The 16448-nt window shown below is 24.4% G+C and overlaps 3 protein-coding genes across 3 annotated transcripts; 1 reads left to right on the forward strand and 2 right to left on the reverse strand.

Moving 5' to 3' along the window:
• Positions 1 to 758: 758 nt before the first annotated feature.
• Positions 759 to 1911, reverse strand: LOC128951231 (uncharacterized). Its single transcript, XM_054296480.1, has 3 exons — positions 1762 to 1911; positions 1384 to 1701; positions 759 to 1310 (listed from the first exon to the last, which is right to left on the reverse strand). Exons 1-3 carry the CDS (start codon positions 1909 to 1911, stop codon positions 759 to 761), a joined length of 1020 nt encoding a protein of 339 aa, XP_054152455.1.
• A 943-nt stretch (positions 1912 to 2854) lies between these two features.
• LOC128951991 (chromatin complexes subunit BAP18-like) lies at positions 2855 to 3747 on the forward strand. The gene has a single exon (XM_054297308.1). The coding sequence runs from the start codon at positions 3191 to 3193 to the stop codon at positions 3692 to 3694; it is 504 nt and encodes a 167-aa protein (XP_054153283.1). The 5' UTR covers positions 2855 to 3190; the 3' UTR covers positions 3695 to 3747.
• Positions 3748 to 6101: 2354 nt separating this feature from the next.
• Positions 6102 to 16029, reverse strand: LOC128952172 (low-density lipoprotein receptor class A domain-containing protein 3-like). Its single transcript, XM_054297517.1, has 8 exons — positions 15993 to 16029; positions 14920 to 15002; positions 13685 to 13793; positions 12927 to 13246; positions 11427 to 11567; positions 6878 to 7113; positions 6381 to 6608; positions 6102 to 6296 (listed from the first exon to the last, which is right to left on the reverse strand). The coding sequence occupies exons 2-8, from the start codon at positions 14972 to 14974 to the stop codon at positions 6135 to 6137; spliced, it is 1251 nt and encodes a 416-aa protein (XP_054153492.1). The 5' UTR covers positions 14975 to 15002; positions 15993 to 16029; the 3' UTR covers positions 6102 to 6134.
• Between the last annotated feature and the right edge of the window lie 419 nt (positions 16030 to 16448).

Consider the following 16448-nt stretch of genomic DNA (forward strand, 5'->3'; position numbering starts at 1 on the left):
ACTGGCAGCTCACCAACTGGATGGCCATATTATCAACAGATGGCTGAAATATTAAAAACAAGCCATTATTATAATCCATCACTTGTGCCTTCAATTGATACCTATGTAAGTTAAAAAAATACATTAATAAAACAAATTAATAAAACAAATTAAATAGGGCAAAGACTTACCTAATCAAGACTTACCATTAAGTGAAGAGTCAAGTCCTGGAACATCTGGAGGATATGTTGAAACACCTGTAAAAAAAAGAAAAAGAAAAGTTGAAGATTTAAAAGAAGAAAGAGAAGACATTAAAAAAGAAATAAAGGAAATGAAAATACTTACATCCAAAGCGCTTGAAGGGATTGATGAGAGCCAGAAGAAGATACAAGATGATGTCCAGAAAATTGGCTCAGCAATAGAAAGACTTGTCCAAGTTTTGACATCAAAACAAGGACAAGAAAGTCAACAAAATAATAAATATAATTATAGTCCTAATTATTATAATTTATAATTGTATTACTTTTAATAAAAATAAAAAATAAAGATTATTTAAAAACCAAATTGTATTTTATTTATTTTATTAATTTATAATAATAATAGTAATATTGATAATAATAATAATAATAATAATAATAATAATAATAATAATAATAATAATAATAATAATAATAATAATAATAATAATAATAATAATAATAATAATAATAATAATAATAATAATAATAATAATATTGATATAATTATAATAATAATACTAATACTAATACTAATACTAATTATTTAATATTCCAGGGCTGTGATGTTTGTGATAAAAAAAAATCTTTTAATGAATTTCTTATCACATTAGCGGAGTCCATATTTATAGGATTGACATCAATCCTTCTTCTGGGCGTTATATGAGTGATGTCCCGTAACCACTCAGTTTTTGTGACATCCCGGTGCTCTTCACATATATTGTGAAGAATGAAGGCCGTGTGGATAACTTTTCCCGCGTCTTCAATCTTCACTTCCAACTTTTTTGATAATCGACGCCACCGACCTTTAATGCGGCCAAAGGTGTTTTCAATAACTCTTCTGGCCCGGCTGTGGCGTCGGTTGAAAAGAAGTTGGTCTGAAGGTGCTGAGTCCCTATATATGAATGGCTTTATTAGCCATTCTTTTAATGCAAATGCGCCGTCACCGAGTAGATGGTATGGGATGTTTGAACCACCGAAGACTCTGGTATCTTTAGGAAGAACTCCTGATTCTAAGTCTTTAAAGAGTTTCGTCTCTCTAAAGGCTCCTGAATCATTAGTTCTTCCAGGGATACCAGTCTTCAAATACCAAACCTAAGGTAAGTAAAGGTAAGTATTGGTAAGTAAAGGTAAGTATATTATTATATATATATATTATTATTATTACCTTATAATTTGCATCACATATAGCTAAAGCAACAACTGATTTAAAATTTTTATAATTATAATAATCAGTTGACTGCTTTAGCGGCGCATTGATGCAAAAATGGCAGCCGTCGATGGCACCAATTGCCATTGGATACTGCCATAATTGCTCAAAATCAATGGCCATTTGTCGAAACTCTTCATCAGATGGAAATTTGATGTGTTTCGACAAAATGGAAGTCACAGCTGTTATAAATGATTTAAATATATGACAGACTGTGGACTTTCCAACACCAAATATTATACCGATTTCTCGGTATTCACAATTGGTTGCCAAAACCTAAATGGCAAATAAAGGTAAGTATTGTAAGTATTATTTTAATATATATATTATACTAACTTTTAAACTAATTGCTATTTTTTTGTCCACAGGTATTGAAGCCCGAGGACTTGTTCCTTTTGGGCTTAATATGACTTTTAAGTTATCTAATAGATAACTAAAAGTTTTACGAGTGACACGAAAATTATCTTTAAATTCGTCGTCACTCATATTTGGGATTAATTTTTCCCAAAAGCCATAGTTTTGATAGCTTGGCTTTTTAAATACTTTTAATTTTCTATATAATTTAAATAATTTTAATTAAAATCAATAAAATATATTTTTTACAAACCTTGTGTCCACTTTATTTATTAAATTATTAATTTTATACAATTTTTCTAACAAATTAACAAAACTATTATAATAATTTAACTTTAATTTAATAATTTGTATATTTAATTTTTGTATTTCATTAATAATATTTAAATAACTTTTAATTATATTTAAAACCTCAGATATTTCAATATTCATTTTCAACACATGTTTTTGTTTATGTATTGTAGTTATAGTAAACTACTTCTAGATGTCATGATTGTTTATTTTAAAATTAATGTTTATTTAATACTAAAGTATTTCTTAATGAAAACGATTTTATACTTTACTTTGAGAGAAATACTTGCAAAGAATGCTTTATGAAAACAAGGTATTACTGTTGCTGTTACTGTCGGTGCAGTTAAAGGAAATGTAGTCGTATTTTATTTGCCTATTGGCCTCCCTTTCCCCCCATTGAAGAAAACCGGTAGTTTGCAAACTGTCTATTGGCATACATGTGTTGACTATAGAAAACAGTTTATTCAATGAAAACTATGTAATATCTATAGACATTGTCTACAATAGTTGTACATAAATTGTACTACATTAAGATGACACTAATTATACTGTACATATAATATAATTTTTGTTAATTATAATTAATTTTAATTTTATTGACTTTAAATAATTGAAAATAACAAATTAAATTAAAAAAGATTAAAATATTTTCAATTGATTTTGTTTTAATTGATTATTTTGAAGCATTGTATCGGTAACTATGTTATACTGTGACTATTGTTTAACTATACATTCAAAGTGTCAAAAGAGATGACATTTTATTTGTATTACAAAAAGTAGTGTTGAATACAATGTTTTGAGAATTGATTGGAAAATACTATAAATTCTATAAACAAATAAAATATTTGAATAAAAAGTTTTTTCTCATTTGTTTTCAACAAAAGTCTAAGTAAACAGAGTTTCGCCGATCGAGTGACCAGTTTTTGACTGATTGGACCCCAGAAAGTGGCCAAAAGTGGTCGACAGAGACAGTTTGCGGCCGAAAAACAGGGAGAAAAGCGCGCAAAACACGACTGAAGTGGTGTTTGGGTGTGAATGACGGTGTGATTGATCACTAAATTGGACGACAAATCAGTTATCGGGAAAATACTCGAACTCTCGGAAACCGATTGTAACACAAATGTCTTCATCGTCGGCCACACGCGTTGCGGATATTTTCAATGCCGCGGGATTTGCGTTCACGAAATTGGGTGAACTGTCGATGACTTTACACGAAACGGAAGAGTCGAGCGGTGCGGCCACTGGTCGATGGGATGCCGAAGACATTAAGAACCTACAGCTTGCCGTCAAGCGGTTCGGCGAAGATCTCAATAAAATATCGGAAAACATAAAGAATAAGACGATCGCACAGATTAAGGCCGGAATCAAACGTAAAGCCGTAGACGACAGCGCCAGCAAATTGGTGGCCACGACGACGACGCCTAACAAGAAACTGATGACGAGTCCTGTCAGTAGTGGACCGGCAACAGCTTCGGTGACCATAAAGACACCGAAATCGGTAAAAACGACAACTCCGACAGCAATTGTCAATAATATTGTTGTCAACAATGAGACTAATCATAACTCTGGCGACGATAGCCTGTCCTCACTGTCCAACTCACACGTCAAGGTGTTTGACTCATAAAGACATTGATTTATTAATTGTTTGTATTTATTTTAAACACAAATTATTTTTTTTTTGAGACAAAAATTATTGATAATTTTATTTTTACTCTTAATTATTATTAATAATTTAAACACTTTTTAATAAGAATTATATAAATGATATTTTTTGTACAAATTATTATTATTATTATTTGAATTAATGTTTTAAATTTGTGTTTGAATTGATTTTTTTTGTTGTAAAATCAATTAATGATAATTTATGTGGTAATTGATTTGTTTTTGTATTTGTTATATTTGTAAATACATTGCATTATAGATAACACATAAATTATTATAATTAGTTATTTTGCGTTTAAGTTAATGAAAATTTCATTAACAACATTAACATTTCATAATAATTGTAATAACATCTGTAATTATTTAAGTCATACGCTATAAGCATACCATTATTTTTATATTTTATAATTATTTAATTTAATTAAATGTGAATTAAATTAATGTATTAAAGTATTATCATTTATAAAATTTTGTTTTTCATTTAAATGTAATAAAATAAATTGATAATAATAATAATAATAAAATAATTGATGAAAAATACAGTATAACGTTGCAAACAAATTTAAATGAAATAAGATAATTTTTTTATATAAAAATATGCTTAAAATATAGATAATAATAAAAATTGATCCTAAAATTGATTATTGTTAATAAATTTTTAAATGATTTGTTTGATAAAACTTTAATTTTATTCAAATAGTTAATTCTATCTAAAAAATTCATATCACATATATATTAGATTTAGTACTATGTATTGTTTCATGTAATCTAATTTATCCAGGCAACATATTGTTATATACAATATATTTATTTAATTCAATATAATAAATCCTTTACCACTGCATAAATCCCATTGCATTGATTTTTATATTATAATAATAAACTTATTTAACATACAGTATATGTATACTAAAGTATATTATAGATAGAATATAAATAACTGTAATAATACATGTATATATAATTTACTGTACGATAATCGTTAGATATATTATTTACATTATACAGTAGTATACAGTATATTACAAACAAATTTGAATACTTAACTTGAATTTTAATGAATTGTTAAAATTAAGCTAAAGTTAGAAATTACAAAAAACAATACAATATGTATTTAAGTTGATTAGATAATTCAATTATATAAATTAGGAATGTAGAAAATATGATGAATATCTGTATTAACAAAAATATTAAAACACTATATTTAATTACTAATAATTTTTTCAAATACTTCATTGCCTTTATTAAATTTTTATTTTTATTTTAGTTTAGTTTATTATATTTATAATTTATTAAACTCTATGATGATACAGTAAAATTCATAAAATAAATTTCTAAAATATTTCTGATAAACAAAATTTATTTAGTATATAAAATTAAATGTAAAATAATATTTTTTAAAACATAACACATGTTTAATAACAAAATTCACTTATTAAACAATTGTTATTTACCAAACAGCATTTAAACTTAAAATTTGTTAATAAATAAATAATATTTATTATAACGATTGACAAAGAAAGTTATTACAAAATTATAATTATTATATTTTAACAAAATTATAAGTTTTTATACAATTAAAATAAATGTTATAATACCTGTTTTATCGAACAAATGTTTTATTTACACTGATATTTATTTTTTTTCAACAAATAGGTAAACAAAAATATTTTTACATATTTGAAAATAAATTTACCGTAAGTTAAAAATATTTAATTAAAATTTTTATTTTTATAACTTATTTATATATTTATATATATATATATATAAAAATTCTCTAATATATGATAAAGATTTATATTTATATAATTTTTGTTGTATATTTGTGACCAAAAAAAATAATGCACGCAGTCGTTCATCATTTCAATAATTTATACTTTAATTAAAATTATTTTTATCTAGTTTTTCTCATTAATTTTAAAGTCACAACTCAATTATTACAATTATTTTTATAGATAAAACTTTAAATTATATTAACAAATGAATATTATGGCATTCATTTTCTTATATATATAAAAATTAAATTATTAATAATACTAAAATTTATTTAAATAACTATCTATATATGTAAAATAAATGATACTGTACTATTTCTATTGTTTAACTTTGTTTTTAAACATAATTTGTTTTTAATTGTTGAATCTAATAATTACTGTAATATTCAATAATTTTCATAATTAAACTTTGATTTTGAAAAACTAATAATTGATGTGTTAGAGAGTCAGTCCATAATATTAAGCAATGAGCCTTTCATTATTAAATAACTATAAAAGTTAAGTAAAATTTATATTAGAATATTAATTGTATTAATTAATTTGAAACATTAATTAAAATATTGCTAATGTTAAAATAATTGGTATATAACTTGAGTAAATATAAAATTAGTTGCCTTTAAACTAATCTCATTGAGATGTCTGTTCATCACTATTATCGGAATTACAATTATTATTATTATATGTATTTTGTGTAGCGTTTTCATCAATTGGTTCATCTCTATTGGATTCCGGTATTGGGATAACTAATACATACGACTCTTCCGGCGCTTCACTTGTGGATGAAGTCGCCTTAAGATATGGTAAACAATAGATGAGTTTATAAATAATTTTTTATTTCCGAATATATTAAAAGAAAAGTTTTTGATTTAGTACCTCAGCTTCAGACAAGACCAACGGTGACGTCGGTGGTGTCGACGATACTCGAGGAGAGTAAGGAGGCGGTGGTTCGTTGTATGGCATAATTGGATGATTGAGTGCCTCACTATAAATGGGAGGCTTTGGTATTTGACTAATGCATTGCATTATATCATCGTTTTCATAATGATTGTACGCCAGATCTAAGTCAATGGGATCTAACGGCTCAAACATCTCATTAGACGCCTAAATAAAAATAATTTTACCAAATATAAAAAATACAGTTTAAATAATTTAACAAAACTGCAATAATATCTTTTTCAAATATCATTAACTCTGTAAATAATATTAAATAACTTCAAATCATCTATTATTAAACTGATATCATGAAAATTAGTAGTACTATACAATTGAAAAATATAATTAAACTTTATATAGAGTACTGTTCTGGTAATATAATATAAATAGATTTATATAATATATTATAAATATTTATTAGAAAAAAATTTGCTTACATAGAGATCGGAGTTTTGTTGAGCATTAGACCCAAACGAGTGATGATTTATTGGCGAACCATTGTTTCTCGTCTGATGGCGAACCAGTATTCTTCGTCTCATATGAACCCTATATATGGCGACTATTAGAATGGCAATGAAGAAGAAGACAGCGACAGCACAGCTGGATATCGTATAGACTGTCGATCGGATCAAATTGTCTTTCAATGCTATATCATTCACCGGTCTTATGGTTGCTGTTCATCGTCAGGTCAGTCATCAAATCAGTCAATTTTAGTGGTCATTATTGATCCGTTGAGAACAAAAAAACGATAAATCGAAATACAGAGAAAAGGAAAGTCAAAATTAGATACAAGAAAAACATGTCTCATATAAGAGTTTATCAATAAATCAATACAAAAACTCTAATCAAATGTTAGATAAATTATTTTGATAGTCAAGAAGTTTGTGTCACTGTTTTTCTTTCTTTATGTGTCACAAAAGTCATGTCTATTCACTACTACTACTCGTATTGTGTGTCCATTCAATCGATAATATTATTTCTTACTTAAGTATTTGTCTTACAATACAAGAATTGGGAATAAAAAAGCAATTTTTATGATGAAATGCAATATAAGACAAAAAATTAGAGACAATACTAACTTCACTTATAATATTGTCTCTCAACGAAAAATTGTAATTAAGTTAAAGTGAGTCCTATCTGACTCTACTCTTATATTAATCTCATATTAAAAACCGAAATTTAACTGAAATTACATGAAATGAGAGACAAAGTAAATGATATTATTTCAAGAATTTGAAGATATATTGATACTATTATTTAAGCTTTATTAGAACATTATTGATATTATTATTATTATTATTACTGTATTACTATTGAATGAAAATCAATTTGTTATATAGATTTCATTTGCCACAAAAGTTTCAATAAAAAATTTATCGATAAAAATAATTTATATTTAATTTAAAAAAATCTATTCAATTATATTAATATCTATAATTTTTGGAAATAAATTAAAAAAAAGTTTAATAGAACAAATTGATATACCTTTTCAAAAATATGTTTTATATAGATTTATGGTAAATATTTATGTGATACGATCATCAATACAATTGTGTGTGTATGTGTATGTATGTGTATGTATGTGTGTGTATGTATGTGTGTGTATGTGTGTGTGTATGTGTGTGTATGTGAGTTATTGTTTGGTTATTGAAAATCCAATGCATTATATGACAAATATAAAAAGTTTAATACATTCCTCTCCCGAAGATACTATAAATTATAAATAGTCTATAATATAAAGTATATAAAGTATAATGTTATCAATTTATGAATAATTTATTCAACTGTAAAAAGTACAGAGTATTACATATTTTTTCTTCTCTTTTAATATTTTTTTTCGGGAATAAACCGATTATATTATAAACTCATATAAACTGTGTGTTTGTAAGGAAAAAGAGAATAATTCCCATTAAATCATAAATATTTAAGTATTTCATCAGAAAAAATGGGTCAAGAATTTCATACAATAAAATTAGACATAACTTCATATTATTCTTATATGATATCCATAAGTATTGTACGATTTTATTTTTGCTGTAACTCATAGAAACTCAAAGATATTAATAATAAGCACATATTGAAGGGCTTAAAGAAAAGAAATGTTGTTTATTTTGCAAACTATATATAAAAATGTTTGAATGTTTTGAATGATATATTCTCTATTGATATGTCTGTCCCGTAAATCCCTGGCATCTCATGATTCTTGAAAAAAGCAAAATTTTAGTATTAAATAAATATTGCGTTTATATAAGACAACAAAATTTATAGCAATGAATATATACAGTAAACAAAATGAAAATAAAAATCAATAATACGATTGAACCATAAACTTAAGGGTTATTACTAAAACTCTATTCAATCTTTATGTATGGTATATATTAAACTTATATATTTATCAATATATAAATATATACTGTATATACTGTACAATAGTAGTAACCAAGTATTATATTATTTTAATGAAAAATAGGCTGATTTTAACGGTTAACTAACTTTTCATAGAAATACGTGTCAAAAATGTTGAATGAAATAAAAATATACTATAAGATCAATAGTTGTCCAATATATATATACTATAACAATATACTTTACAATACAAGTACATATATAATAATAATAAATATCGTTTTTTAGTTTTTCTATGATTTATGAACAAAATGTTTTTCAAAATAGAGAAATTCACAGATTTTAAGTAATATAAAAAATGTTGAAAAAATTCATTGTTATTATCAAAATACTGGTTACATATACTGACAATTATTATAATACTGTAATAGGATTACATTGTTATGAAAGCATATATTGTTATATGTCATTACTTACTACAGAATATATACTGTATGTGTTGTAAGTTATATAACATATAAATATATTTAATAACTACATTGATATTCATTTATTTTTTTCAAAATAATATTTTTCTCTATAACTCACTCTTATTAGTTAATGATTAATGAATTTTTAAAATTTAAAACTTTCATTTTGAAAACTCATTTTCTTTTTAATAAAATCATTTATAATACTATATAATAAAAGTTAATAAAAGCTGAAAATCAATGAATTATCAAAAATTAATGACTCAATCACTCATTTATGCTTTCATTATATACTGTAGTTATTACAACGCAAACCATATTTTTAATGGACTTTTTTAGTAACAATTATTTTTTGATGTCTTATATCTTATACACAAATATAAATTAAAATATGTTTTCAAGACATGTTTATCGTCATGTCTTATATATTATTAAATTATATTTTCATAAAAATATAACAGTTTAATAATAATTGTAAAAACTGTTTTGATGTGTTTTAGTTTTTTTCTGGTCACTAACGATCTACACAAACATTATATAATATTATAAATTTATGATTTAAGTTAAGTATTCCTCAAACGTTTTATAGATAGAAATATAACTTATTTTAATACTATTTGCTACACATTTTTATTACACAAAAAGTATTTTGCTTTTTATCTAATAATACTATAACTTAGAAGCCTAAATATACTACTACTAAGTCTACTGTTTGGATTCTACAGTATATTTAATATTATACGATATACCGAAATACTGTAGTAGTATAAAGTTTATACCATAGTATACATCTTTTTAAACCATTATTTTGTTAAATTATAGTTAAATCAAATTTTAGAGCCCATTTTAGTTCATCAATTTATTGTTGAATCACTTAATAGTTAACTCAATTTTCTGATAGTAATGGACTTCAAGAGATAGAGAAAGAAAGAAAGAAAGAGAGAGAAAGAGAGAGAGAGAGAGAGAGAGCAAAAAGTGTGAGCAAATATAGAGTATATTGGACTCAAATATAATGTTAAAATCAATTATTTTCAATAAGTGAGAGATGGCTTTTGCCAGTAAAAAGTCGTTATAAAACATTTTTTATCATCAAAAATATAAATTTGATTTATGCATAAATATTATACTGTATCTAATAATGCAAATTTCCGCATATTATATTTTTAATTTATTAAATTATATTTAAGTTAATTCAATTTATCTAATTCACAATTAATTGTTGTGTAATGAAATATATGCTATCTATTAATGAGATAAAAAATAGGAGATAATGAAAGAGAGAGCCATAATATAAAAGAGTAAAGATGTTGTGGTCATTATCTGTAAGGCATACCTCCTATTCAAGAGATAATTGTTGCCAATTAAATAGGGTTTAAGACATCAATTATTTCGTAAAAATTAATGCAAAGTTGTTTTTGTGTGCCGACACTATCAGCTCAAATGCTAACGATATTTAAATGAATGCCTTTATGGCTAACAATAGATAGTATGCTTTCAATGAACAAACCAAACCCATAATCTCAAAGATAATTTCCAACACAATGGCCAACACATACAGTACACATACACACACACACACATATATATATATATATATACAAAGCAGCGCTGTTATACCCGAAAACATATATTATTAAGAGTGTGTGCTAAGGGGTGGCTGCAAATCGGTTTATTGTGCAAAACAATCAATAATTAATGGTATTTATATTAAGAGGTGCAGCCATCACTTCCAACCGTTGGTTTAAGACTAATGGCTAAACTTACACAAAAAGCTTATGGATATAGTTATGGTTATAGCTATTGACACACACATACACACAACAAGAGTATAGGGAATTATATTAATACAAATGTATTACTCATTACATGGTGTTAACTATTTTGTCGATACAACTATCAGTCGTTACAAAACATGTAATAATAATAATAGTGTTTTTCATACTACAGTATAATATGTTGTACAGTACTGTAGTAAATATGATGTAAGAAAATGAACAAAAATGTTTGTCATTTTTATGTATTTTTTTACTATTTTTTTTACTATATTATTGGACACAAAAAATAGCAATGAAATAATATAGGCATACATTTAATGTAATTATAATTGTGTTATTCAGAGTTTAGATGATTATTATGATCATCAGCAGAGATCAGACATTTTATGACTTACCCAACTGTTCCAAATAGTCAGCACAACAAGACACCAGATTAGTGACCGGACAGCTTGGGTCCAGTTGTCTCAGACAACATAAACTCTTGTCAATACAGCGTCCGTCTTCACATGAGATCTTGTTATCGCACGGATTCACTCCTATATAATGGATTGACAGTAAAGTAGTAGACAAACAAAGAAATAGAAGAATATGAAGAAGAAAAAAGAGAGAAAAGACGATTAATTTATGCCTCTTTTAAGACTCATTTTCCATTTATTGTGTCATTAAAAAGCTATGTCTATCACACTATTGATTCTCTGTTGAGGTTTATATTTTCTATACTTAAATACTAGTACTATATATATATAATATATATCCTAACAAAACAATGATATTATATAATGTAATGAAGAATCAACAAAAAAGTGGATTTAATACAGGATTTATGGCTTTTGATAAGCAGAGAAAGTCAGTGAAGGCAACGAAATTAGGTTAACAGTAAAAATGTAAAGTTTTTTTTGTATCCAAACTATGAAAAGATCGGAAAAGGAGATAACCGTTACCAATGATGCCGCGGCTGTTATAATGAGCCAAACATATAACTGTGAAGTATATTAATACAACACACAATATATGGCTTCTTTTTCTTCATATAATAATAACAATTTTTGTTGTATTGGTATTATATACACTTTGACACCAGTGTATTAACCGCTAAATATTAAGGCATTATATAATAGGGACTTAACTTTTTTGATATTTTACTGTTACAATAGCTCATCGTTCACTTTCTTTATGATTGCTATTATTATATAATTTCCGATTATTTTCAAAAAATATAAAAGACTTATTCTCTTTTGTTATATTATATTATTATTATTATTGATTCACAATTCAATGAGAAATTTTCAAATAATAATAAGCTTTACTCATTTATATAATGAGTTTAAATTACTTAAAAATAATGTGTTACTACAATAAATTATATAATACAAACAAACATACTGTTTGTTTAAACTGTACAATACATGTACTGTATATAAAATATGTGTATTTATTTGTATTATGTATAAATTATAAATTTATATATAAGTACACCATATAGAGTAGTATAATTTCACACATTAGAGATAATGGGAAAAATACAAAACAAGTCAATGAAATTAATTATTTTAGAGATGAATAATTATCTTTTTTAAAACTGCACTTAATATCTAAGTAAACATATCATTTAACTAATACATTGGATTAAATTAACAAAAAGTAAAGACAAGACTAATGCCTAAAATATAAAAAGAAATACTTATTTTGAATTAATTGCATAATAAATGAAAGAATATTCTTTTCAATTCAATAGAAACTGTGTTAAAAATAAAAGAGTTTAAAATAAATTGAGTTTTTTAAGAAAAAAATTTAACTAAAAGACAATTTAACTAATACTCTCTTATTTTTTTTTATAGAAAAATGCTTAAAAATTGACATAATTTTATGTTTAATGTTTAGCTTGCAATACATACCGCATATTTCAGGACTTTCATCCTTATCATTGGGACAGTCGGTAAAGCCGTCACAGATGTAACGTTTGGGAATACATAGTCGATTGCCGCACGAAAAATAAGTATTGGCCGGACAATCACCGACGTGTTCGGCCTGAATGGTCACGTAAATAGACTGACGTATGGGTGACGTTGCATCAGAGGCCTCACAGTTGTACCAACCGGTGTCGTTAACATGTAGTGACCGTAATGTAATCGTCAAGTTGTTGGGCTCTTCCTCGATGTTTATGCGGCCATTCAATGACGGAGAATTGATCGGTAATGTAACCCGTAGGGGAAAACTGTAGATATATATTTTTAAAGTAGTATTTAATTATTAGTTTCAAATTATATATCTTTTTATCGATACTATGAGACAGTCGTCATAAAATATCATAACTATTGCTAAAAAATACAAATAAAACATAAAATTATGCAAAACTCTGGGAATAGTGGAGAAAAAGCAGTTCAATGTAAATGTATGCTAATTATGTGAAATTTGGTTTCACTCAACTTAAAATAGCTGCTGCTGTGGTATCAAATGTTTCAAACTTATATAAATTATAGTGTTTTGCACAAATAATTAGAATATAAAGAGCACTTATATGCAAAATTACTTGTGCCCGGGCCTCTCTCTCTCTCTCTCTCTCTCTCTCTCTCTCTCTCTCTACAGCTTTACATTAAGTGCTGACCGACTGTCCCATAGGAATATATCGAGTGAAAAGTTTGCTATAATTTACATTTTTGCATCAATTGGGATAAGAAGACAATTGAGTTGAAAAGACTCTCCGACCTTAAAGAAGACTTTACCCGAAGGTGTGATTTGAAGTCTATAGTGTGGATTAGTCGCTGTAATTATGAAAATACATTTCATAACAATAAAAAACAAACATTAGATTAATTTTAATACAATATAAGGTAATACAGTAATATAACTACTAATATAACTTAAATAAAAACATACATTTTATTAGAGTATAAAGATTTCAATAAGAATCAAAACAATTGAAAAAATACTCAAAGAATTCAAGTCTTTATTTGTTTCAAACATTTTCTTTTGTTTCATTGTTTTGCTTTAATTATAATTTGCATATAAATCGAAATTTTATTTATAGTCTCCCGAAACAAAAATAATAATACATTTTGTGTTTCTCACATTTTTCTGTTTTTTTTTTGGGTACTCTAATGTTAGTAATAAGACATACCATTAGTTTATATTATAACACATGATCTAATAATAAAGATAAAATCGTGAGATATTAAGCATCAGTTTTTTTGGTTTAAATTAAATTTTTAATCATAAAAAACTTTGTATATTTTGACTATTTTGAATATAAATAAATATTTGAAGTATATTTATAATAAAAGGATGAAATATTGAATTTATTTTTTATGGTTTAAAATTATTCAATTTAGCTTATGGTATAAATATAATAATTTAAAAGTCAAATATTTCATCAAAAAATGTTAAATAACTTTTATTATTAAATATTCAAATTTTATTTATTAGCGTTAACGATGAAACATAAAAGAAATATTTAATATTTGGTAGAAAAGTTTGTTATCAATCATTGTGTGAATACAATTAAATTCATTTGTATGTCTCACATACTTGATATAGAAATAAATTATATATATATATAACTTATATCAATATTATATATTGATTGATTGGGAAACAACATAATCACATACAATAGATAAGCGATATAGTCTATAGTATAATAATAAAAAAAGTATAAGTTAAGAATAAATACATTAAAAATTGAGTCTAAAAGAAAAATCAATCAACAAATCGATTTATAACTAATAGATTAGATATTTAAATCAGATTACAATATATTTAAAAATTTTAATATATCATATAGATACATTATTTAATAATATTAAATTAATATTGTATTAAATTAATTAAATTACGGTAATATAAAAATTTAATAAATATATAACAAATAACAATAATAATAATACTTACCATAACTTTTGCTTAACATAAATGCAATGAAAAATAATGTCATACATGTCATCATATTTGATGATTGAAATACATGTTCAGCACTTTATATAAAATAATATATAATAAAAATTTTTAACACTTTTTAAATAATAAATATCAGTTATATTATATAACAATATATTTCATGTAATTTTCTCTTAGCAAATGCTGGCAAACAAACTGCCAAAATATATGGCAATAATTGGCAATTATAATATTATATTATATAACGTACAGTGATTTTGTGGTAATATTTTATTTTTACAAATATGTGTATTTACGATATAACAAAAAATATTATTTTATTATTTTTATTATTATTAAGTCAAACATAAGTTTGTGTTTTATTTATTTTTGTTGAAAAACAGTTTTGATAGTGTAAATCATAATTTATATATATTATACATACATATACAATATGTGGTGCCGTAAAAAACAGCTGACAATGTTAACTATGAATTACAAGTTGTAATACTATACTCTGTATATTTATAAAAAAAATAAAATAAAAATTTAGTGTATATTACTGATTGTCATTGAAATAACAAAAACATTCCTTATTATTATTATTACTATGAATTGTAGTCATTATATAGTAATTATAAAAGAGAGTGTATTGTATAATACAATTTGTATGTTTAACTAATTTGTGTTTTACATAACTTTGTATAAATATAATATAATATATATGATATATACAGTTTATATACGGTACTGTTTATGATATTTGTTTTTTGTTTTATTGGTTTGAATGACAAACAATGTATAGAGTTATTCATCAAATAGTATTTCTCTCAAATAATATAATATAATATAATATACGATAACAAAGAGTCTATTATAACTTAGTCTATATTTACAACTTCTTAATGATATTACAGTATTTGATTTAATATACGGTATTATACAGTATGTACTGTAAAATGAATATAATAGATAAGTGGTATTATATCCTATACAATAAATTTATATCTATTGATAAATATTTTTATTAAATATATGAATTACATGAAATATATGATATATTAATATTAATAATATTGTATACATACACACAAACACGTGAAAACTGAGAGGCGATAAAAACAGATGAATAGTATATAAAAAATAAAATGAAATTCACTTATATATCATATAATATCCTATGTTTTGATCAATTATTTGTTGTGATTTGATATAAAGTTATGATATTATTATTATTATTATTATATATATACTATAGTAGTTGTTGTCAAAAGTGTTTTCACTTAATATTCAAATCAAGCGATTAATTTTAAGTAGTAGTCGTTGTTGTTGTTGTTGTTATTATTAATAGTATTATTTCTTCTGGTTTTATCATATATTAAATTATAATAATATTATTATTATTTGAATGAATATTAACTATTTTTTTCAAATATACATATCATTAATGGATTAATTATGTTTGAAATCATGTAAGCGTGAAATTGGTTGCATATATCGTATATATTATCATATATTTATTATATATATATATATTCAGAATA

The sequence above is a fragment of the Oppia nitens genome, unplaced genomic scaffold, assembly GCF_028296485.1.
Source record: "Oppia nitens isolate AA-2021 unplaced genomic scaffold, nextdenovo-longstitch-racon4-pilon3 scaffold1_pilon_pilon_pilon, whole genome shotgun sequence".
In the NCBI taxonomy this organism is placed as follows: domain Eukaryota; kingdom Metazoa; phylum Arthropoda; class Arachnida; order Sarcoptiformes; family Oppiidae; genus Oppia; species Oppia nitens.